The sequence below is a fragment of the Trachypithecus francoisi genome, unplaced genomic scaffold, assembly GCF_009764315.1.
Source record: "Trachypithecus francoisi isolate TF-2019V2 unplaced genomic scaffold, Tfra_2.0 Lachesis_group10, whole genome shotgun sequence".
In the NCBI taxonomy this organism is placed as follows: domain Eukaryota; kingdom Metazoa; phylum Chordata; class Mammalia; order Primates; family Cercopithecidae; genus Trachypithecus; species Trachypithecus francoisi.
The window spans coordinates 46,314,729-46,337,426 of record NW_022681455.1 but is presented as its reverse complement, the minus strand read 5'-3'; the positions used below and the strand labels follow the sequence as shown (position 1 = coordinate 46,337,426).

The window sequence follows — 22,698 nt, the reverse complement described above, 5'->3', positions numbered from 1 at the left end:
CCGGGCAGAGGGGACTACCTCTGCAGCAGCCAATAGGAGCCAGGAGGCAGGGCGCGGGGGAGCGGCGCGGTCAGGCGCTCTGCTCGAGTTAAGCGCAGGTGAGCTCCTGCGCGTTCCGGGGGCGCCCCTTCCTCGAGTCACCTTCCCGCCGTTACCCGCGGCGCGCCAGAGGTAGTCTTCTGCAGGCCCTCCCTCCCGTTGCCCCAAACTAATGCTGACTGAACGGATCGCTGCGAGGGTGAGTCCACGGGTGTGGGTGGCTTCCCTCCCGGGGACCCACACGGCTCCTCTGGGCCCCTAAAGCAACGCCTCCTCCTTGCCACTGCACATCTAAGAAGCCCAGGCCTCGGTGGGCGGGATGACTGGGAATTGGGAACATACCCTACGCCGCGACCCTTCGGGGTGGCTAGGATGGAATCCTGGTGGAGAAGATGGACCCCCTGCCCTTGACTTCTATCCGAGCTACACAAGCCTACTCCTTCTGCACTTTCCCTCTTCCCTTTAATTGGTGCCCCTTCCTTCTTGATCTCCAAGTCTTGTTTGTGGAGGAAGGGTTGGAGGGGAGAAAGAACTGGAAACTACTCAAGGAAATCTGGAGCCAGATCCAGGGATTCCACTGTTTTGTGCAGCATTTTGTGCACGAAAAAGAAAAAACAATCTGATATTCATTCCCCACCCCCACGTATTTATTTCTCTGTGTCATGGATGTGATGTTGAGTCTTCTTGCCAAACATTCCAAAGCTTTAGACAACACTTAATCTTTGCTTACTTTCGTTGATCTCAAGAAAGCAGTTTTCTCCTGCTTACACATTTGCCGAATTAATTTGCTAAGATAGATGAAAATCAGGTGTTCCATGTAGTTTATTTTCTCTGCTTTTAGCTTTAAATTACATTTGGTTGATACTAGCCTTCCTTGTTTTAAAAAGGTGGGAGAGAAAATTAGGGGGAGAAAGGACAGAGAGCAACTACCGTCCATAGCCAGATAGGTGAGTAAATATATTTGCAGTAACCTATTTGCTATTCCCTGCTGCAACTATTTTTAATGTTCCTTCCAGAATCAGAGAGAGTATTGCCATCTAAGAAATTGTTTTTAAGTATAACATTTGAGCCATCATCTTGAGAGCAATACCTAAAACAATTTCAGTTTAAGAAATGTCTAGGTACGGTGAAAGCACAGTTTAAAACCAGCAAAACAGAATTTATTGCCCTCAGCCAATACTCACAATGTACTCCTGAAAGCAAAGCAAGCGTGCATGTACCTTGTACTCCTGAAAGCAAAGCAAGCATGCCAAGTAGTTTTAATTTACCTGTAGCTATAATACAGCAAGGCGAAACAGGATATATTTTTGAAGTTTAAAAATGTCTTCAGGCTGGCTGCGGTGGCTCATGCTTGTAATCCCAGCACTTTGGGAGGCCGAGGTGGGTGAATCACGTGAGGTCAGGAGTTTGAGACCAGGCTGGCCAACATGGCGAAACCCTTTCTCTACTAAAAATATAAAAATTAGCCAGGTATGGTGGCGGGCGCCTATAGTCCCAGCTTCTCGGGAGGCTGAGGCAGGAGAGTTGCTTGAACCCGGGAGGCGGAAGTTGCAGTGAGCTGAGATCGTGCCATTGCACTCCAGCTTGGGCAACAGAGTGAGACTCCCTCTCAAACAAACAAAAGTCTTCAGCTTAGGAAGATATCAAAAGCCAGTTTCTTTCTTTCTTTTGTTTTTTTTTTTTTTTTGAGGCGGAGTCTCGCTCTGTCGCCCGGACTGGAGTGCAGTGGCCAGATCTCAGTTCACTGCAAGCTCCGCCTCCCAGGTTTACGCCATTCTCCTGCCTCAGCCTCCCAAGTAGCTGGGACTACAGGCGCCCGCCACCTCGCCCGGCTAGTATTTTTTTGTATTTTTAGTAGAGATGGGGTTTCACTGTGTTAGCCAGGATGGTCTCGATCTCCTGACCTCGTGATCCGCCCGTCTCGGCCTCCCAAAGTGCTGGGATTACAGGCTTGAGCCACCGCGCCTGGCCCTCAAAAGCCAGTTTCAAGAGATTTATTTGTACAAGTATGGTTTGATCTAACTTTTGCTGGATTTATAAATACCTTCATGCAGGAATGGACAGAAAAAGGAGAGAACAAAAGATCCTTGCTGGATAAAAACTGACAAAATGTATATATCTATTGTTTATCCATACAGCATCTTATTAGCTTTCTCCAATAGAATGAAAGTATTTTAGAAATATACACAGATTAGGGGAAAAGTCCAACAACCTTGATTCAGAGATTTAAACCAGGGAAGTGCTTTTACTACACATATTAATGATGAGATTAAATTTTGACAAATTTTAACATTAGGAAAGTCAGCAACAAATTTCAGAATTGTATTTCTGTTAATATTTAGTTTAGAATCTAATTATTTAGTTTAAAGAAGGCTATGATTTGATTATTAATAAATGAATGCAGATTACTTTTCAATAAATATATCTGGATATCACAAATGTTATTTCATTTCAAGAAACCAAATTCATCTATATTCCTCTCTCTTTAGTAATACTTCTTTCATCTGTGATGAACCAAACATAGGGGTTGAAAATACAAGTGTGCATATTCATATATATATACAATATATATATGCACCATTATTTGATTTGCTAATGATACTTCATGGTTGCTAGGTTGCCATAGTTGGTCTAGCCATAACGTTAAGTATGTTCACAGGTATTTGACTATAAAAACGTTTCTGACCAGAAGTCAGAAATCTGGATCAAACTGAAAATGTTTCTAAAAAGTTTTATGTAAATGATGTCATATTTTAAAATGCTATTGAAGAGCTCACTTAAATAATTCTTTTGAGGGATATTTAGATAAATTATCAGAAGTGAAAAAGTTGTTTAAATGCAACTAAACTTATTAGCTTTATTATTCATTTAGCCCCAGGTCTCTTGTCTAATATGGAGTTCTGTGACATAATTCTTCCAGGCTGTGATTTATGATATAACTAGGATTGCTAAACACTGTTACTCTGAGTTTGGGGGAAAGTATACAAAACAAAATTATTGCCATTAATTTCTATGTGTTTGTTCTACAGATTATTTTATGCTGAACTGATCAAGTACTTTGAAAATGACTTCGAAATTTCTCTTGGTGTCCTTCATACTTGCTGCACTGAGTCTTTTAACCACCTTTTCTCACCAACCAGACCAGCAAAATGTTCTACTAGTTTCTTTTGATGGATTCCGTTGGGATTACTTATATAAAGTTCCAACGCCCCATTTTCATTATGTTATGAAATATGGTGTTCACGTGAAGCAAGTTACTAATGTTTTTATTACAAAAACCTACCCTAACCATTATACTTTGGTAACTGGCCTCTTTGCAGAGAATCACGGGATTGTTGCAAATGATATGTTTGATCCTATTCGGAACAAATCTTTCTCCTTGGATCACATGAATATTTATGATTCCAAGTTTTGGGAAGAAGCGACACCAATATGGATCACAAATCAGAGGGCAGGACATACTAGTGGTGCAGCCATGTGGCCCGGAACAGATGTAAAAATACATAAGTGTTTTCCTACTCATTACATGCCTTACAATGAGTCAGTTTCATTTGAAGATAGAGTTGCCAAAATTATCGAATGGTTTACATCAGAAGAGCCCATAAATCTTGGTCTTCTTTATTGGGAAGACCCTGATGACATGGGCCACCATTTGGGACCTGACAGTCCACTCATGGGGCCTGTCATTTCAGATATTGACAACAAGTTAGGATATCTCATACAAATGCTAAAAAAGGCAAAGTTGTGGCACACTCTGAACCTAATCATCACAAGTGATCACGGAATGACGCAGTGCTCTGAGGAAAGGTTAATAGAACTTGACCAGTACCTGGATAAAGACCACTATACCCTGATTGATCAATCACCAGTAGCAGCCATCTTGCCAAAAGAAGGTAAGGCTGACTGAATGGTGAGCTGAGGCTAGATGTGCATTTGCCCAGTGTGATCAAATGAATAGGGATTTCTGTTGCTGCGCCTTTAAAGTAGACTTGCCTATGTCATGGTAATATTCTGAGATTTAATCCTCAGACTCTGAAAAGACAAAATCTCTTTTCTGGAAGCCTAATTTTTTTTTCCTTTTTCCTAGAATACTGAAATTGATGTGCTCTATATATGGCAGTAGGTTTTAACCATTTTGGAATCATAGAATATGATGAAAGCTATAGCCTCCCTTCTCAGAAAAATTGAGATGGAGAAATACATACAAAACTTGAATACATATACAGTTATTTCATAGAAGCCCCAAAGCCTTTTATAGACTCTTAATTCAGACCTGCTTAACAAGGAAGCTGTGGAGGATAAGAAGGACGAAGAGCTTTGGTCAATCTGAGGTTTATTTTCCTTATAAGTGTGGAAAGTGATAACAATATCTTAAACTTTTTACAAACATCTCCTGGAATCCTCATACCAAGCCTGTCACCTCAGCACTGTCTCCACTTTAAAGACAAGTAAATGACAGATAAATGACCTCAAAAGGTTTAACATCTCGAGGTCACAAAATAAGTGACAACACAACTCAGGCATGCTCTTTGACATATTTTATCACCTTGCAGTGTTGGTCTTAGGCATCAAATGAGAAAGCAGATTTCGAAAAGCTATAATATCTCACAAATGAGAGTTCCATCCCTCAGAGGGGAATTAGGAGAATCATATGAAACAGCAAATGTTAAACTATGCATGTGTTTTACACACACAGTTTTCAGCAAACAGCCCATTTTTTGTTGTTTCAGAAAATTAGCTAGGAGTGGTTGATCACGCCTATAATCTCAGCACTTTGGGAGGCTGAGGCAGTAGGGTCACTTGAGGCCAAGAGTTCGAGGCCAGCCTGGGCAACATATTAGCCTGGTGTGGTGGCACATGCCTGCGTCCCAGGCTGAGGTGGAAGGATTGCTTGAGCCCAGGAGTTCCAGGTTACAGTGAGCTATGATCATATCACTGCACTCCAGCTTGGGCGACACGGAGACCCAGTCGAACAAAAAAAAGAGAGTCAGGGGGGAAAGAGAGAGAGAGGGAGGGAAGAGAAAGGGACAAAAGAGAGAGAAAAGGAGGGAGGGAGGGAGGGAGGGAGGAAGGGAGGGAGGGAGGGAGGGAAGGGGAAGGGGAGAAAATTAGGTTAACCCTTCAATTTCCTTTATAAAATTGGAATGTCCTCTTGTGGTTGTGTGGAAGGTAAGGATGAAACCTCAGCAATGGATTTGAAAGACAGGAGAAGGATGAAGGACAGTGCCCAGGTAACTGCATTTGTAGTTATAGGGAGTACTTTGGCAACACCTCCAGTGTTTTTGGATGTTTCCATTTTACAAACTGCTTTCCACCTCCAGTCTCTTTTCCCAGCCCTCACCCACCACTCACCATGTTTTCTTGTCTGGAGATTCTTTGTGTCTTCACTTACAACTACCAGAACCTAGCTATTTTTGTTTGGGTATTGCAGTACCTTAGATATTTTACATAGTGTCACTAATTAATATATGTGTATATCGAAGTCTTTAGAGGTTCCTGGTTCTATGAAATGCCCTTCCTTAATTCTATAAGGTGAACTTAGAACAGAAGATTATTTCTTAGTTTCCCCTCTCAAAATTGTTTTCCCCAAAGGGGAAAGGAATTTTTTCTTATGTTCAGCTCTGTGGCTTTTCACCTCGGTAGCAAGTCTGTTGCCCATGGTTGGTTGGTTGATTGTAGCTATGAGTATTTTGTTCTGAGTGCCTCTCCTCCCTTCTCTTTAGGTAAATTTGATGAAGTCTATGAAGCACTAACTCATGCTCATCCTAATCTTACTGTTTACAAAAAAGAAGAGATTCCAGAAAGGTGGCATTACAAATACAACAATCGAATTCAACCAATCATAGCAGTGGCTGACAAAGGGTGGCACATTTTACAGAATAAATCAGATAACTTTCTGTGTGAGTATGTTATAGTATTTCTCTCCATTCTGCATCGCTTTTTGCTAAAATACGACAGTTTTAATACATAATACAGCAGTTTGTTGATTGGTATTTTTACTCTCTGTTACTTGAATGTTAAGGAACTACAGTGTTTTAGTACTTACCTAGAAATGCTGTTTTTAGACATTGGTCCTTCATTTATAAAAGATTTATACAAAATGTCCCTTAGGTAGAATTGGGTTTCTATCATGTTTATTGATTAAAAGAAAAGCAGATGCCTGACAATGGCATTTGTAGTGTGTTCGTGACTCATAGTGGCAGATGTGTACAGATACATGGTTTCTGGTTCTTAAAATAGTTTTTACATACAGACAATGGTCCATAACCCAGTGTTCAGATTTTTATGTCTTGTGCAGGTAGCTCTTATATTAGAGGGATTGCTCAAAAAAGGACTGTTATCTTTGGCAAGATTTGTATTTTAAAGTTAATATAAATTCAAAGGGCCCTCTAGAAATGGTTTGCTGAACTACAGTTATACAATAGATTGGTCACCTCTATTTTTGATAGAAAACCTTAATAATACTCCAATTTATATTACATTATGTTTAATGATTCAGTAATTAATTAAAGATTGACCACTGCATACCTAATGCCAGAATAGTTAAACCCTAATGCCCCAAAGCAGTGGTTCTCAAAGTGTATTCCATGGCCCAGCAGCATCCGCATCAGCTGAGAGCTTGTTAGAAATGCAAATTATTGGGCCCAACACAGACCTACTGAATCTGAAACTGTGAGGCCCTGGTGAAACACACAAAAGTTTGAGAACCATTGCCCTTAGGCATTCATTATTAAATACCATCTACTTGATCAAGCATTTATGATCAGGGCTACCACTACAAAACAAAGTCCCTATTCATAGGAAAGATTTTACATAAGTCCCAATGACTTAATTTTAAGTCTGAATTTCTAATAAGAAGTGCAATATGAGGTAATTATCTTTGCCTTCATGCGTGAGAGTCTAGATCCCAACTTCTCATAGAAATGAACGCAGCAATCATCCAGTCAATTACAAAGTATATAATGATATATTCCCAATGTGACTATTAATTAATGGAATAGCACAGTACCCTGTCAGATAATTACTAGTGATTCAAAAGTTCAGTGTTACTTTTACTTAAATAAACCTAAAAGAATCATGGCATCTAGAATGACTTCTTTAGATACATTTTGCCTGGTAGATTTCAAATTACTTTGAAATGACTAGGGGTCAGTTTGTGACTTTTAGCAAAACTGATTTAGGATTTTTTTGAGGGGGACAGGGGCAGGGAGTGTTTCTATTGCATAGTTCCCTGTAGCACATATGGGTATTAGAGATGGATTTACTAGTCATTCTCCTTGCCACCTTTAAGATAAAGCCTGTCAGTTTTCTTTGGGTGCCATCTTAGCAATAGCTTCTTCGCCTTGCACCTTGATACCATGCTAGGCACACATGCCTTTGACATCCAGCTATTATCAATTTTATATCCATTTTATGTCATTTGATACATATGTCAGAAGACCCCCAAGTTTTTACCTTATGTGTAGCCACTCTAAAAGCACATAATGCTAAGTCGGATCCTGATTAGAGGCATCAAAATCAAGAGTTTCCTACTCTCCTCCACTCTGACCTTTGTTTTTTAGTAATAGATTATAGCTGTTAAGTACAGGTTTGATTTTTATGGTTTCTTTTTTTTTTTTTTATGTATTGTATTTCTCCTTTTATTGTGTTCACTGTGAGTTTATTGGCTTCAGAGTAAGACTAAGAGCACCTTTATCTCTTTATCTTTAGAACAATCATTGGAACACAGTAGGTACCCAATAAGTATTTGCTGAATATCACTTTGCCACCAGTTAAAACAAAACAAAACAAAACAAAACAAAACTCTAATTTTTCCCTAACTTGGCTCTGCTTTGTTCTTTACCCTTCTTCCCCTGCTGTTTAAGTCACTGTTGGCCTGTGAGAAAGATTCGCAACCATTTGACTCTTCATTTCCTGAAGAGAATTGTGATGTGGAAAACAGCAGAGATTGTTTGTCAAAGATTATTTTATGTGTACAGTCAAACTAGATAAGATGTGCATTTAAGTTCAGAACTTGACCATACAACAATTATGTCCATTTTAATGCATAGCCGGCTAACTTTTTCACGTATTTTCTCTTTACAGTAGGCAACCACGGTTATGATAATGCGTTAGCAGAAATGCATCCAATATTTTTAGCCCATGGTCCTGCCTTCAGAAAGAATTTCTCAAAAGAAGCCATGAACTCCACAGATTTGTACCCACTACTATGCCACCTCCTTAATGTCACCGCCATGCCACACAATGGATCATTCTGGAATGTCCAGGATCTGCTCAATTCAGCAATACCAAGGGCAGTCCCTTATACACAGAGTACTATACTCCTCCCTGGTAGTGTCAAACCAGCAGAATATGACCAAGAGCAGTCATACGCTTATTTCATAGGGGTCTCTCTTGGCAGCATTATAGTGATTGTATTTTTTATACTTTTCATTAAACATTTAATTCACAGTCAAATGCCTGCCTTACAAGATATGCATGGTGAAATAGCTCAACCATTATTACAAGCCTAATGTTACTCTGAAGTAGATTTGCATATTGAAGTGGAGATATCATAATTATGTCAGTGTGTAAAGGTTTCAAATTCTGGGAAACCAGTTCCAGACATTTGCAGAAACCATTAAGCAGTTACATATTTAGGTACACACACACACACACACACACAGAGAGACCAAAATACTTACACCTGCAAAGGAATAAAGATGTAAGAGTATGTCTCCATTGTTCACCGTAGCAAAGGGACAGATAAGTTCCTGCTTTATTTGGACTTGGCACATATAATGTATATATTTAGTAACTTTGTACTATGTAAAGTACCTTATATATTGCACTTTAAATTTCTCTCCAGATGGGTACTTTAATTTGAAATGCACTTTATGAACAGTTATGTCTTATAACTTGATTGAAAATGACAACTTTTTGCGCCCATGTCACAGAATACTTGTTACTCATTGTTCAAACTGAATGAAATTTCTAATAATCCCAAATAACGAATGTAGAAATCTATCTCCATAAATTGAGAGAAGAAGAAAGTGATAAGTGTTGAAAATTAAATGTGATAACCTTTGAACCTTGAATTTTGGAGATGTATTCCCAACAGCAGAATGCAACTATGGGCATTTCTTGTCATATTTCTTTCCAAAGAACATGGTTTGCATTTACTTTTCCCCAAAAGAGAGTCAAGTACTGACAGATTCATTCTAACTATATTGTTTCTGTCATAAAATTATTGTGATTTCCTGATGAGTCATATTACTGTGATTTTCATAATAATGAAGACACCATGAATATACATTTTTTCTATGTAGTTCAGCAATGGTCTGAATAGAAGTGACCAGGCACCATCTCAGCAATGTTTTCTCTGGTTTGTAATTATTTGCTCCTTTGAAAATTAAATCACTATTAATTACATTAAAAATCAAATTGGATAAAACAATGTTTGTTTTCGTTCTGGTAGCACATGATAACAGCACAAGCATCTTTTAGATTTGAGCATTTGAAGATTCAAAGTTGCAAAAGAGCACAAGCCATATTAGGTAAAATATTGGCCACTCAATCCTTGAAAAGAACTGTGTGGACCCTGGAAAAAAAAATAAGACCACATGTGAGATGTTTACAAGACACCCAGAACAGTGGTAAAGTGTGCATACTAGAAAAAGGCAGCAAAATAACTCTTTGTGGTAACAGGTATCAAAACATGGGAGCCAAGATGATATAGCCCTGTTTCAAGAAATATGTGAATACCCACCTACCAGGTGCTCAGTGGAATCAAAGCTGAATCCAAGTTCACAAATAGACTTCTACTTCCCAGGTAGTACTTTTGACCTGCCTGGTCATCTCAGTCTTTTTCATTCCAACAACCTAAGGCTGAGCTTTAGATTTCTAAGTAATCAAGAAGTTTGGGAGAGGCATGGTATTATTACATGTGGCTTCTTAGAGGAAAGAGGAAGCCCTGAAAAGAAAGGCTTTCTCTGAAGAAAATAGCACTTTACAGACACTTGGATAGTATTGTGATTTCATATATATATATATATGCACCAACTGGCTAATGAGTAGGTAAAATTGTATAACTATTCCAGAAAGAAAGGACAAATTGGATGTGAAGAACTGAAGTAACATAGTTAAAAATTTAACCAAATTTAAGTGCTTCCTAAAAGTTGGTGAATGTCTTATTTTTTTAAATGATAATACCAGTAAGGAATGTTGGCACATAATTCCCATTTCATTATAAAACCTCTTAATAGAATAGAATCAAATAATTGGAAATGGCCTATGGATTAAAAAGCTGGGAAATTATATGGTAGGTAGCAAACTCCCCAGAAGTATGGACTCTGGGTTAGACATCTCAGAATACATGAGCACTCATGTTGGCTTGCTTTTTAGCTGTGAACTTACCCTGTATTATTGAAATGTCAGCATAATGACTGGAAGGTGAAATTGGTCCATTTTTAAGCACTACTATTTTGCTATCTGTCCATTTAAATTAATAATTGCATTAAATTTGTTTTAGAAGGTGCTATTACATTAGTAAGAAAGTAATTTCACATATGAATATTTGATTATCAGATGGTTTATTTACAGATACTTATTTTCCTATAAAATAGGAGAGTTTACCTGAAGGAAAATAAAACTTTAAACTTTTCTGGGAAAATCACATCACTTATCATTGACATCTTTTTGTTGTTGTTTTGTTTTATCTGCATGTCTTCATGGTCAAGCTTTGTATGCAGTGAACTCAAAATTAGTACATGGAAATAAAAGACTAGCTAATCTTACTAACTGTAAGAATTTTAGAAAGGTCAGAGGAATGGAGCTTCTCCTGTGCCCCCGTTTGTTTTTTTTTTTTTTTTCAACATCTTCCTACATCAACCATTTTGTAAAGTTTATTAATCGTTAGGATTTTTTAAAATTCAGTTTGTATTTTACAATTTCTTCTCCATCACCTGCAGTTTAAGTTTAAATTGCTTTTCAAAATGCCCTGTGACCTTGTAAGTATCCTATTATTAGTCTTAGTTTCTTACAAGCACCTATTATTTCTAGAAAATCTAATGAAAGACCCCAGCTCTTCTAATTCTCACATTTTTTTTTTTTTGTTTTTCATTAGCAGAAAAATATACTTGATAATCATAGAGTTGGGAAAGCTCTAAGGGATCATTCAATCCTTGATTTAACAAAAGCTCCTGCAAAGTTGTGAAATTTGCACCACATATTAGTGCCAGAGCTGGAGGCAGGACCCAGGTTCCGTGACTGAGTTTATACTCAAAGTCAAGCTGCCGTCTAGGTTGGTTTGCTTCTGGTTCATCCTAAGGTAGCCCCTTGAGATCCTACCCCTAGCAGGAGGTGGTTAACCGATGTTCCCACCCATGGCAGGTTCTCTAGTCCAACTTTTTACATTCAGCTATACAAGGCTTATAGCTTTCTTCCAGATTGGCCAATGCCCACGGGCAATGCCCCAGGACAAAATAGTCCTGAATGCTAGACTCTTTTAGGATTTCAGTCTTCTTTGAATGTCAGCCTGGTAATTCCTCATAACCTTGTGGGCAATTTGATTTTTTTTTAAAAAAGACGTTTTAAAATACATTTTGACTTCCAATCAGGACAGGATAGCGTGGTCCTGCTTTTCCTTGTTCCTCCACACTAAGCGTAATTATAGAACCCGGAAATGGTGCAAGAGACTCTGAAGGGTGGCAATAAGGCTGCGAGCTGATTAGGGAACCTGGGGCTGGAAAAACAGCACAGCGGCAGGGCTTCACGTGCTTCCCACCTAACGGAAGGAGGCCACACAGAGCCGGCATTTCTTAACCCCTGCCTACCAAGATAGCAGCCCAGGGAGGTTTATTCCTCCCCTGGATCAAAGAATCTCTGGTAACGTCAGGGTAACCCATGTCATCAGCAAGGGGAATTACCATAACCCTCCAACAAGGAATATTGATTGGGAGTCCCATTAAAGAGCAGCGAAGAGGAGCATTATCCTTCCCACCACTGAAACACTCTTCCACTGAGAGACATAGAGGTGGACAAACAAAATCTGCAAAAGAGACCAAGCTACAGCAGACAGTCTGGGGAACCTCTTTGTTCCCATGGCCTGAGACTCTCCTGCTCTACCCAGAGACTTTGCAATGGGCAAGGTGCACCAATAAAGGAATCCCACTACACCATTCCCCTACCAAGAGATACTTGGCAGCTGGCCTGGGGAAAACCCTTCTGCTTTCCTCAGGCAGGACCAGAAGAGACAAGTGGGAATTCCAGGAGCACCACAATCCAAGCAGACCGTAATCCAATAGCACCCCAAAGGCTGTGAAAATTAAGCTGCCATTGGAATCACAGCCCACAAAAGTAGGACAAGATCTACATGCTAAACCTAAACAGTATGACTTTCTGCTAAAATAAAAAATGTAAAGGGAACTCATCATCTTATTACATAATATATAAGATATCCAGGATACAACTGAAAATTACCTGCTATACCTAAAACCAAGAAAATCACAACTACAATGAGAAAAAAACAATTGACACCAGCACCAAAATGATTCATATGTTGGGATCATACAAGAAGAATTGAAAAAAAAGTTGTCATAAAAATACTTCAGTGATCAGCACAAATTCTCTTTAAAATGAAAGGTAAAAAATCTCAGCAAAGAAATAAAAGTTATTTTTTAAATGGGAATTATAAAACTGAAAATATAGTGACATTTAAAAAAACAGGCTCAATAGTACAATGGAATTGGTGGATAGAATCAGTAAACTTAAGTACAGAATACTAGAATTCACAAAACTTTAACAAGTCTCAGTGATCTGTGGGACAATAAGAAAAAAAATCCAACTTCCATATCAGCAGGGTTGTAAAAGGGGAGGTTGAAAGACTGCTTGACAAAATAATGGCTAAAACCTTCTCCAACTTGACTAGACACAAATCTACAGATCCAAGAAGCTGAGTGAACTCCCAAACAGAATAAACCCAGATAAATTCACACTTAGGTACATTGTAAGTAAACTTGTTAAAAAGGGCCCTCCACCCAACAACTTAAAAGAAAAATCTTGAAAGTAGCCAAAGAGAAGCAATGCATTACCTATAGAACACCAAGTCTGATGACAGCAGATTCTTACCTGCAATCATGGAGGCCAGAGGCAATGGCACAGTATTTCTCATGCTTAAAAAAGAAGTGACTTTCATGAATTCTGTATACCATGAAACTATCCTAAAGAATGAAGGGGAAATAAAATCATTCTCTGAAGTAGAGAAATTAAAAGAAGTTGCTGCTAGCAGAAGACCTACTTTTAAAGACAGGTAAAGAATGTTCTTCAGACATAAAGGAAATGGTAATAAAAATAGAATTGTAGAGTGTCAGGAAAGAAGATGGAAACATGGGAAGAGCAGACACATGGGTACATACAATAGACTATCCTTTTTCTCTGAGTGTTATAAACCATATTTGATGTTCAAAGCAATTATAATGCCACCTGATACTCATGTCAATATTTAGAAGTATGGAAGTTAATGGGACCTAAATGGAAATGAGGTTTCCACATTTCATTCAAAGTGGTAAAATGCTGATACCAGTAGACAGTTATAAATCACAAATGCATATTGTAACACTCAGACCAACCACTAGAAAAACTATACAAAGAGATGCATGCAAAAATACTACAAATAAATCAATAAGGAATTAAAAAATTTAACATAACCCACGGGAAGGCCAAAGAAGAGAAGCAGAACTGAGAACCAGGGGAAATCCTAGAAAATAGATAATAAAATGGCAGAATTAACATATCAATAATTGCCTTAAATGTAAGTTATCTAAATACACTAATCTCAAAAGACAGAAATTGACAGAATGGACCAAAAAAACTGACTCTACTGTATGTGGTTTATAATAAACTAATTTCAAATTCAAGACAGAGTAGGTCAAAAGTAAAAGGATGGGAAAAGTTGTACTATGCAAACATTAATTTTTCTTTTTTTCCCCTATACAACACCAATGTAAACAAATATTAATTTTTGAAAAGCAAGAATGACTATGTTAATATCTGACAAAATAAACTTTAGAGCAGAAAGAATTACTATGAAGAGGATTTTACATATTGATAAAAGGAATAATGATAAATTTATATAATGTAATATATAATATTTCATCAGCAATACGTAACAATCCTAAATGTTATAAATCCTAAACAGCAGAATCTTAAAATATATGAAGAAAAAAACTGATAGGACTGAAAGGAAAAACAGATAAATCCCAATTTAATTGGGATTCAACACCCTTCTCTCAATAACTTCTAGAATATCTAGACAGAGAATCAGAAAGAATATAGAAGATCTCTACAACACAATCAACAACAGGATCTAGTAACATACAGAGGGTACTGTATCAAACAACAGCGTAACTGACAAGAATACACACCAGGGTAAACATTTTTCTCAAGCACTTATAAAATATTCACCACCATAGGTCCATTCACCATATCCTGGGTCATAAAACAAACCTCAACAAATTTAAAAGAATTGAAATCATACCAATTGTGTTTTCTGACCACATGGGAGTCAAACTTGAAATCAACAACTGAAAGACAACAGGAAAATCTCTAAACCCATGGAAACTAAACAACACATTTAAAAATAGTCCTTGAGTCAAAAGGAAAGTCTCAAAGGAAAAATTTAAAACTACGTAGAATTTAATTAAAATGAAAATACAATATATAATATCGAAATATAAAGGATGAATCTAAAGCAGTACTGAGAGGGAAGTTTATAGCACTAACGGCTTAATAAAATGAGGAAAGGTCTTAAATCAACAACCTTAGTTCATACCTCAAGGGACTAGAAAAGAAGAAAAGGAAGAAAGAGGAAGCAAAAGGAAGACAATAGTAAAGATAACTATAGAAACCAATGAAATTGAAATTAGAAAAACAGTAGAGAAAATTAATAAAAATCTACTTTAAAAAAATTAATAATATTGATAAACCTATAGCAAGACTGGCAAAAATAAAAACAGCCAAAATCACAATATCAGAAATGAAATAGAGGCCATCCATGCTGATATTAAAAAAATAATAGAGAACTATTAGGAACAAGTTTACCTCATAAATCAACAACTTAAATTTGAAAACCACAAGCTGCTAAACCTCAACCAAGATGAAACAATCTGAATAGCTTTATACACAATAAATAAATTGAATTCATTATTTAAAAAGCTCCAACAAGCTAAAGAAAAACATTCAATCATATCAATCTATGGAGAAAAAGCACTTGAAAAGATCCAATTCTAAGGTGTTAGCAAGTTAGGAAAGGAAACTATCTCAACTTGATAAATAACATCTTTTTTTAAAAACTGAAACTAACATCTTAGTTAATGGTGAAAGACTGAATGCTTTCTCTTTAAGATTAGGAATGGGTGAAGGATGTCTGCTATCATCACGCTTATTTAACATAGTACTGGAAGTTCTAGCTACTGAAGTTCCTTCTAGCAGGAAAAAAAAAAAAGGCATGCGTTGTGATAAAAAAGAAATAAAACTATCCCTATTTCCAGGTGGCATGCCTTTGCAGAAAATTCCAAAAAATCTAAAAAACAAAACAGAAACTCTTAGAACTAACAGCAAGGTCTGAAGACACAAGATAAACACATAAAGATCAGTCAATTTTTATATATGAACAATGAATATATGGAAACTGAAATTAAAAATGTATTACCATTACATTCACTCCAAAGAAAATAAAATACTTAGATATAAACTTAACAAAATGGGTTCAGGATCCTGAAAACTACCAAATACTGACAAAATAAAGAAGCCTTCAAATCAAATCAATTTTCAATAAATAAAGAGACATACCTTGTGCAAAAGTTGGAAGACCACATAGTAAAAGGGCCAACTCCCCAAATGTACCAACTTGGATGGATCTCCAGGGAATTATGCTGTGTGGAAAAACCAATGCTAAAGAGTTACATACTGTAAAATTCCATTTACATACTATTTTTTAAATGACAAAATTTGAAATGGAAGGTGATTATAAAATGGCAACACAAGAGCTTCTTATGGTATTGGAACTATTTATTATATTAGCTGTAGTTGCCATAACAAAATACCAAATATGGGGTGGCTTCAACAACAGGCATTTATTTCTCACAGTTCCAGGAGGCTGGATAGTCCAAGATTAAGGTTCCAGCAGATTTGTTTCCTGGTGAGGGTCTTCTTCCTGGCTTGCAGACAGCTGCCTTCTCTTTGTACCTTTACATGGCCCCATGGGCATTAACTCCCTATATTTCTTGAAAAGTGCATGCACAAGTGCCAAGTGTGATCTTAGAAGCACTCAGCGCTTTAGTGTTCAGGCCAGTCATGTCTGAACTGAAGAAAGAGGCTAAGCATTGCCAGGTTGCATCTGTGGGAAGCTAGTCAAAGCCAAAACACAACTGGAGCAAGAGTGTATTGACTGCATTTGAGGGTATACAAGAGAAGTCTAATACACCCACACAGGTATGGATTCTTGATTTTAACAAAGGTAATTAATTCTGTTTATCTATTTTTAAATCCTTGTGTCAATACCATACTCTCTTATTATATTTTTAGAATTATTTTTGACACTGGACAGAGTATGTCCTACCATTTTATTTTTTTCAAAATTGTCTTGGCTCTTCACACTTCTGCATAAATTTTAGAGCTGGCTTCCGCAGTTCCATAAAAAAAATAAATAAATAAAACCCTGCTGAAATTGCTTGGATGCAATGATCAATTTGGGAAGATTTGCCATCTTTACAATGTTTAACCTTCAACCTATAAACATTATATAGCCCTCTGTTTATTTTGGTCTCCCTTAACTCCTTTATAATTTTCTATGCAAAGATTCTACATGTATTTCGTTAGACTTATTCCCAAATATTCCATGCTTATTGATAGCAATGTAAATAATATGAGTTTAAAATTTTCCTTTTCTAATTGTTTTCTGCTGAGATATAGAAATACACTTGATTTTTGTATATTGACCTGATATCTAGCCATTTTTTAAACTCAGAGTTTATCTGTAGATTGTTGGATTTCTTGTGTATACTATCATGCATTTGTGAATATGAGTTTCGTTTTCCAATACTTATTTCCTTTGTATCCTTATTGCACTTGCTAGGACCTGTAGTACAATGTTAAATATAAGTGGTGAGATGGACATCCTTGCCCTGGTCCTGATCTCAGGAGAGAAACATCTGATATTTCATCATTCAGTATATTAGCTTTGGCTTTTTTTTTTTTTTTATAGATGTCATTCATCAGCTGGAGGAAGTTTCCCTCTATTCCAAATTTAATCAGTTTGTTCAACTAATAAATAAGGGTTGAATTTTGCCAAGCGCTTTTCCACGTTCATTGACTTGATAATGTGTTCTTTTTTCTATTAATATACAGCATAACACTGATTGATTTTCAGTGATCACAACAATTCTGTGCCCTGTAGTGAACTCCACTTATTCATGTGCATTATCCTTTTGAATTACCACTGAATTCAATTAGATAATATTTAGTTAAGGATTTTTGTTCATAAGAATACTGGTCTTTTAATTTTTTTTTTCACGTCTTCGTACCAGTGTTTCACTGGCCTTATAACAAGAATGTGTTGGCTGGGCGCGGTGGCTCCCACCCCTCATCCCAGCACTTTGGCAGGTCGAGGTGGGCGGATCATGAGGTCAAGAGATGGAGACCATCCTGGCCAACATGGTGAAACACCATCTCTACTAAAAATACAAAAATTAGCTGGGCAATGTGGTACGTGCCTGTAGTCCCAGCTACTCGGGAGGCTGAGGCAGGAGAATTGCTTGAACCCGGGAGGCGGAGGTTTCAGTGAGCCGAGATCCGCCACTACACTCCAGCCTGGGTGACAGAGCGAGACTCCATTTCATTCATAAATAAATAAATAAAATGTGTTCCTTCTTCTTGTATTTTCCATAAGAATTTATGTAAGACTGGTATCATTTATTTCATCAAATGTATGATGAACTAATCAGTGAAACCACCTGGACTTGAAGTTTTCTTCATAGGAATGTTTTTGATAAATTAATGTCTGTGATAGATATAAAGCTATTCAAAATTTGTTTGGTAAGTTGCATTTTTCAGTGAATTTATCCATTTTTATTTAAATTGTCAAATCCATTGGCATAACATTCTGTATTTTTTTTTGATATATGTAGGATCTGCAGTGATGGCCCTTCTGTTATCACTGATATTGCTAGTTTCTGCTATCTCCCTTTTTCTTTAGGCAGTCTTACCAATATTACTAGTATGTTTTTAAAAAATAAATGTTCAGTTTATTATTTTTCTCTTTACTATTTCATTAATTTGGATCTTATTTTTATTATATCCTTCTTCCCACTCAGTTTGGATTATTTCCTCCTTTTACTGTTCCTAAAGCGAAGGCTGTAATCAATGATTCCGAACCTTTCAGCCTCTCTTAAGGTAGGCATTCAAAGCTGCAAATTTCCCTCTAACTAATGCTTCAGTTGCATACTGTAGATGTTGGTGCTACATATTCATGATCACTCATTTCCAAATATTTTATTTGCCTTATTTTTATTTTTCTCATAAGTTATTTAAAAGTGTATTGTTTAATTTCCAAATATTTAAGGACTTTCTAAATTGTATTGTTATTGACTCTCACTCCACTGTGGTCAGAAAATATACTTTGTAAAATTGCAATTCTTTGTGATTATTTACTGAGACTTGTTTTCTGGTCCCGCGTATGCCCTAACTTGGTAATTCTTCAATGTGTACTTATAAAAAGAATATCTTTTGCAGTTTGGAGCTGTAATCTCTAAATCTCATTTAAGTCAAGGTGGTTGATAAAATCACTCAAGTCTTCTATATCTTTATCGTCTTTTTTTCTTGGTATGGTTGTTGTATCAATGACTTAGAGAGGAGTGCTAAATTCTTCAATTATGTTTATGAATTATTTCTTTACTTCCATCAGCTTTTGGTTAATGTGTTTTTAAGCTGTTTTTAGGTATGAACACTTAGAATTGTCATACGTTCCTTTCATATTGGTCCTTGTACATTAGTGAAATCTCCCTATCTCTGAAAATTACTGTCTTGAAGACTCCTTTGATATTAATATATATATATATATATATGTACCATAGCTTTTTTATGGTTTCTATATGGTTTTGCTGTGTCTGCACCCAAATCTCATCTTGAATTGTAGTTCCCACAATTCCCACGTGTTGTGGAAAGGACCTGGTGGGAGGTAATTGAATCAAGGGGGCAATTACCTCCATACTGTTCTCATGATAGTGAGTTCTCACGAGATTTGATGGTTTTATAAGGGGCTTCCATCCCTTTCCTCTGCACTTCTCTCCTTGCTGCCACCATGTGAAGAGGACATATTTTCTTCCCCTTCTGCCATGATTGTAAGTTTCCTGAGGCCTCCTCAGTCTTGTGGAACTGTTAGTCAATTAGACCTCTTTCCTTTATAAATTACCCAGTCCCGGGTATGTCTTTATTAGCAGAGTGAGAATGGACTAATACAGTTTCCATGGCACATTATTTTCTATCCTTTTTTAAAATTCAATTTGTGTCTTTGTACTTAAAGTGATTCTCTTGTAGACTACATGTAGTTGGATATTGCTTTTTCATCTAATTTGATAATCTCTGCCTTTTTACTGGAATGTTCAGTCTATTTACATCTAACTACTGATGTGGTTGAATTCTCATTTTTGAAAAATGTTTCTCTCATTCAAGATTGGTCCATAGTTTTTTTGTGTGTGTTATTTTGTTAAGTTTGATATCAGTTTTATTCACCTTAAAAATAATATATTTCATTTTCTAAAATATTAGTTTTTTGAGGCAAATATAAACTGATATCCAAGCCTGATAGTCACTAAAAAAAGGATTATTGTCTTTGAGGTCTGATACTTTTTGTACACTATAACTGTCTCAACCTTTTCCTAAATACAGAAACTGGTATGTTTTTGTTTTCTTTTCCTCTACTGGAGTCAGTTTTATCCAACAATATTTTTTCCTAGGAAATTATTCATTTATATTTTCAAATTTATTTGTGCCAAATAGTGCAGATGCATGACTTTAATAGATACATTCACATCTGTGCCTTCTCTCCTTCAACCACCCCCTCCTAGTTTCTTTTGATTAGGTTAGCTTCTCAGCCCTTCAGCAGCCTCTTCCACAATTCACAGATGCCATTAGGGACTCATGTTTATGGGGATATTTTTCCTTCTAAATCCTAACCTCTTCGTTCTTCACTTTCTTGGAAATTCCTCAGTGCATAAACACAATCTTTTATTTGTCCAGATTTTCTAGTCCTCAGTAAGAGCATTGGTTTGAATTACACAGTCTAGCAGTACTCGATACAGAACCCAATGTCTTTTTAAGATTACAAAAAAAGGGGGAGAATCTTCACAGAAATTTTGAGTGTAAAAAACATACTCTCCTCAGTGTATATTTCAAACATTTTGTAAATCCATAGTACTCTGTCTAACCTATAGAAGCCCCTTTATAAAATGGTTATTTGTATAGTGAAATTTTCTAGATTTGTTTTGGGGTTTTTATTGCTCCTTTCCACCACCCCACCTACAAAAGTGACATTGAGCATGGTTGATATGAATGTAATGCTGATTAAATTAACAGCAAATTGTATCTTTAACACAAGAGGAAAGTCTAGACTGGAGACACATGTCTGTAAATCATCATCATGGAGCTGTCAGTAGAAGAGCTCACTGGGTTGTGTATTGACAGTGGAAATGACATTTCAGAGGCCAAAGGAATAAAAAAAGACTTGTGGACACACCGAAAGCCTGCACAGCAGTTTGGCTTACTCTTTGGATATAGACTCTGCTTTTACCTCCCAGATACTTTTGACCATGGGACAGGAGTCAGAGGATCTAGTCATTTCAACATATACACACTTATACATTAGAATACAGAACTATATATACACACGTGTGCCTATATATATAGTATATACACACACGCATATATATACACTTACACATATACTTACATACACACATACACATAAAAGTTGTGATCAGCATGTCTATTACAGGACTCCAAAGCCCAATTGGATCATTTAGATTCTCACATATTCTTTCAAGCAATGGTTGTGAATGTGTGTGGGAGTACACTACTGGAGTGGATGGCGTGAGAAGGATGTAATAATAACCAAACATAGGCACTAAGGAGGCTGGGAGTTGGGGAAAGAGGCAAAGTTAGCATCTAAACCTCAGGAAGCAGAGTCTGGAAAATGATTCTGGATACAAGGCTCTCAGCAGCAAGAGTTAACCCATGAGTACACATAGGTAATTGGTTGGTATAAATAACATTTTACCACTTTTGAAATAATTCTCTTTCAGAGTAAAAAAAGTGCCATTTTTTTCTTTTCCTACAATTCCTAGCAGTGTTCTCTTAATACAAAAATAAGAAATGAATTAATCACTGCTCTAATAGAGGGAAACTTCTTGAATTCATATGCAATTGGACAAGTCATTAAATACCTATGGCTATGTACAAAACAAAGTTTAAATATTAGACTGCTTCCCCCACCATCCCCACTATTTTATAATCGGTTTTTTTCAAACCTCTTCTCTTCTACCATAAGCCAATAAATTACAGCTCTGGAGGCTCTGTAAAACTTATCTTGGCTTTCTTTCCAATGATATCCTTATGCTGGATTGTACATTTATATACTGTTTTAAAATTTTTGTTAAAGGGTTTAAAAAATCCTAATAAATACCTAATAGGGCTTCTATAATATTACTAAGTCATGTCAACATCTAGCACAGTAAGTATATTTTGCAAGAAGGTAACAAATGTAAAAATCACCAGTGACACTGAACTTTATATTTAATAATTACAGTCAGAATGTTTTGGTAGATTTTATTCACACAAATTTTTAAAATCATGAACAAAGTCATTAATTCTGAATTCAAATGAGAAGTCAAAAATATTTTAATTTAAATTAAGGCACTACATAACACATTTCTTTAAAGCACACTCATGTTATTTTATTTACACACTATTTTAAGAATTGACAATAAATACACATTTTCCATCTCCTCTTTGTCCTTCATTTATAACTTTACGTATTAACAAGGAAGTAAAACCCTCCAAATAAAAGGAATTAAATGCAATCATCCATAAAGCTTATCAGATACAGGCACAAGAAGGAGACACCCAAGAACAATGTAAAAACATTTTAATCCTTTAATGTTCCAAGAATTCTATAAATTCTTAAGCCAACCCTAATGGAATAATAATATAAAACCTATAGACAAACATTGAAAGTTTTTTTCTATTGCTATTTACCAGAAGAACTGCATATAAATAGCAGCAGAACTGTCCCTATGTTATACATGAATGTACTTACTCTGAATTCACTGACTGAATTAAAAACACTTAATCAAAACCTTTCCTATTACCTTGGGGTATTGTTTTCATAAACAATTAAATGTTTCCTGGAGCCAAATACTTTCTACTACCCAGAAAATAGAGCAGTATATTAGTTATTTAACAAAATACACACCAAAACCTTAATGTAAAAGGCTAGTTTTACTATAAGGTTTTCTCAGTGTACTAAAGGAGTCAATGGCTTTAACAGTGATAATTTTTTTAAAGATACAAATGAATCAACACATAGTTCTATATGTTTTATTAAATAAATACTATTCTTCTTGTCCC

At 36.4% G+C, this 22,698-nt stretch overlaps 1 protein-coding gene across 2 annotated transcripts; it reads left to right on the top strand.

Annotated features, from left to right (window-relative positions):
* The first annotated feature begins 23 nt into the window (after positions 1-23).
* On the top strand, positions 24-10,693 carry ENPP5 (ectonucleotide pyrophosphatase/phosphodiesterase family member 5). Of its 2 annotated transcripts, XM_033217366.1 has the most exons (5): positions 24-238; positions 927-986; positions 3,069-3,932; positions 5,763-5,939; positions 8,125-10,693. In XM_033217366.1, the coding sequence occupies exons 3-5, from the start codon at positions 3,104-3,106 to the stop codon at positions 8,550-8,552; spliced, it is 1,434 nt and encodes a 477-aa protein (XP_033073257.1). In that variant the 5' UTR covers positions 24-238; positions 927-986; positions 3,069-3,103; the 3' UTR covers positions 8,553-10,693. The 2 variants fall into 2 exon arrangements, with proteins under 2 accessions (XP_033073257.1, XP_033073256.1); XM_033217365.1 differs by lacking the exon at positions 927-986.
* Positions 10,694-22,698: the final 12,005 nt, after the last annotated feature.

What these genes read in the sequence shown, in the direction of transcription:
- ENPP5 (XM_033217365.1), top strand. Translation starts at nt 3,104, where the DNA reads ATGACTTCGAAATTTCTCTTGGTGTCCTTCATACTTGCTGCACTGAGT. An exon ending in AGCCATCTTGCCAAAAGAAG is followed by an intron (nt 3,933 to 5,762) that starts GTAAGGCTGACT and finishes CCTTCTCTTTAG; the next exon opens with GTAAATTTGATGAAGTCTAT. An exon ending in TAAATCAGATAACTTTCTGT is followed by an intron (nt 5,940 to 8,124) that starts GTGAGTATGTTA and finishes TTCTCTTTACAG; the next exon opens with TAGGCAACCACGGTTATGAT.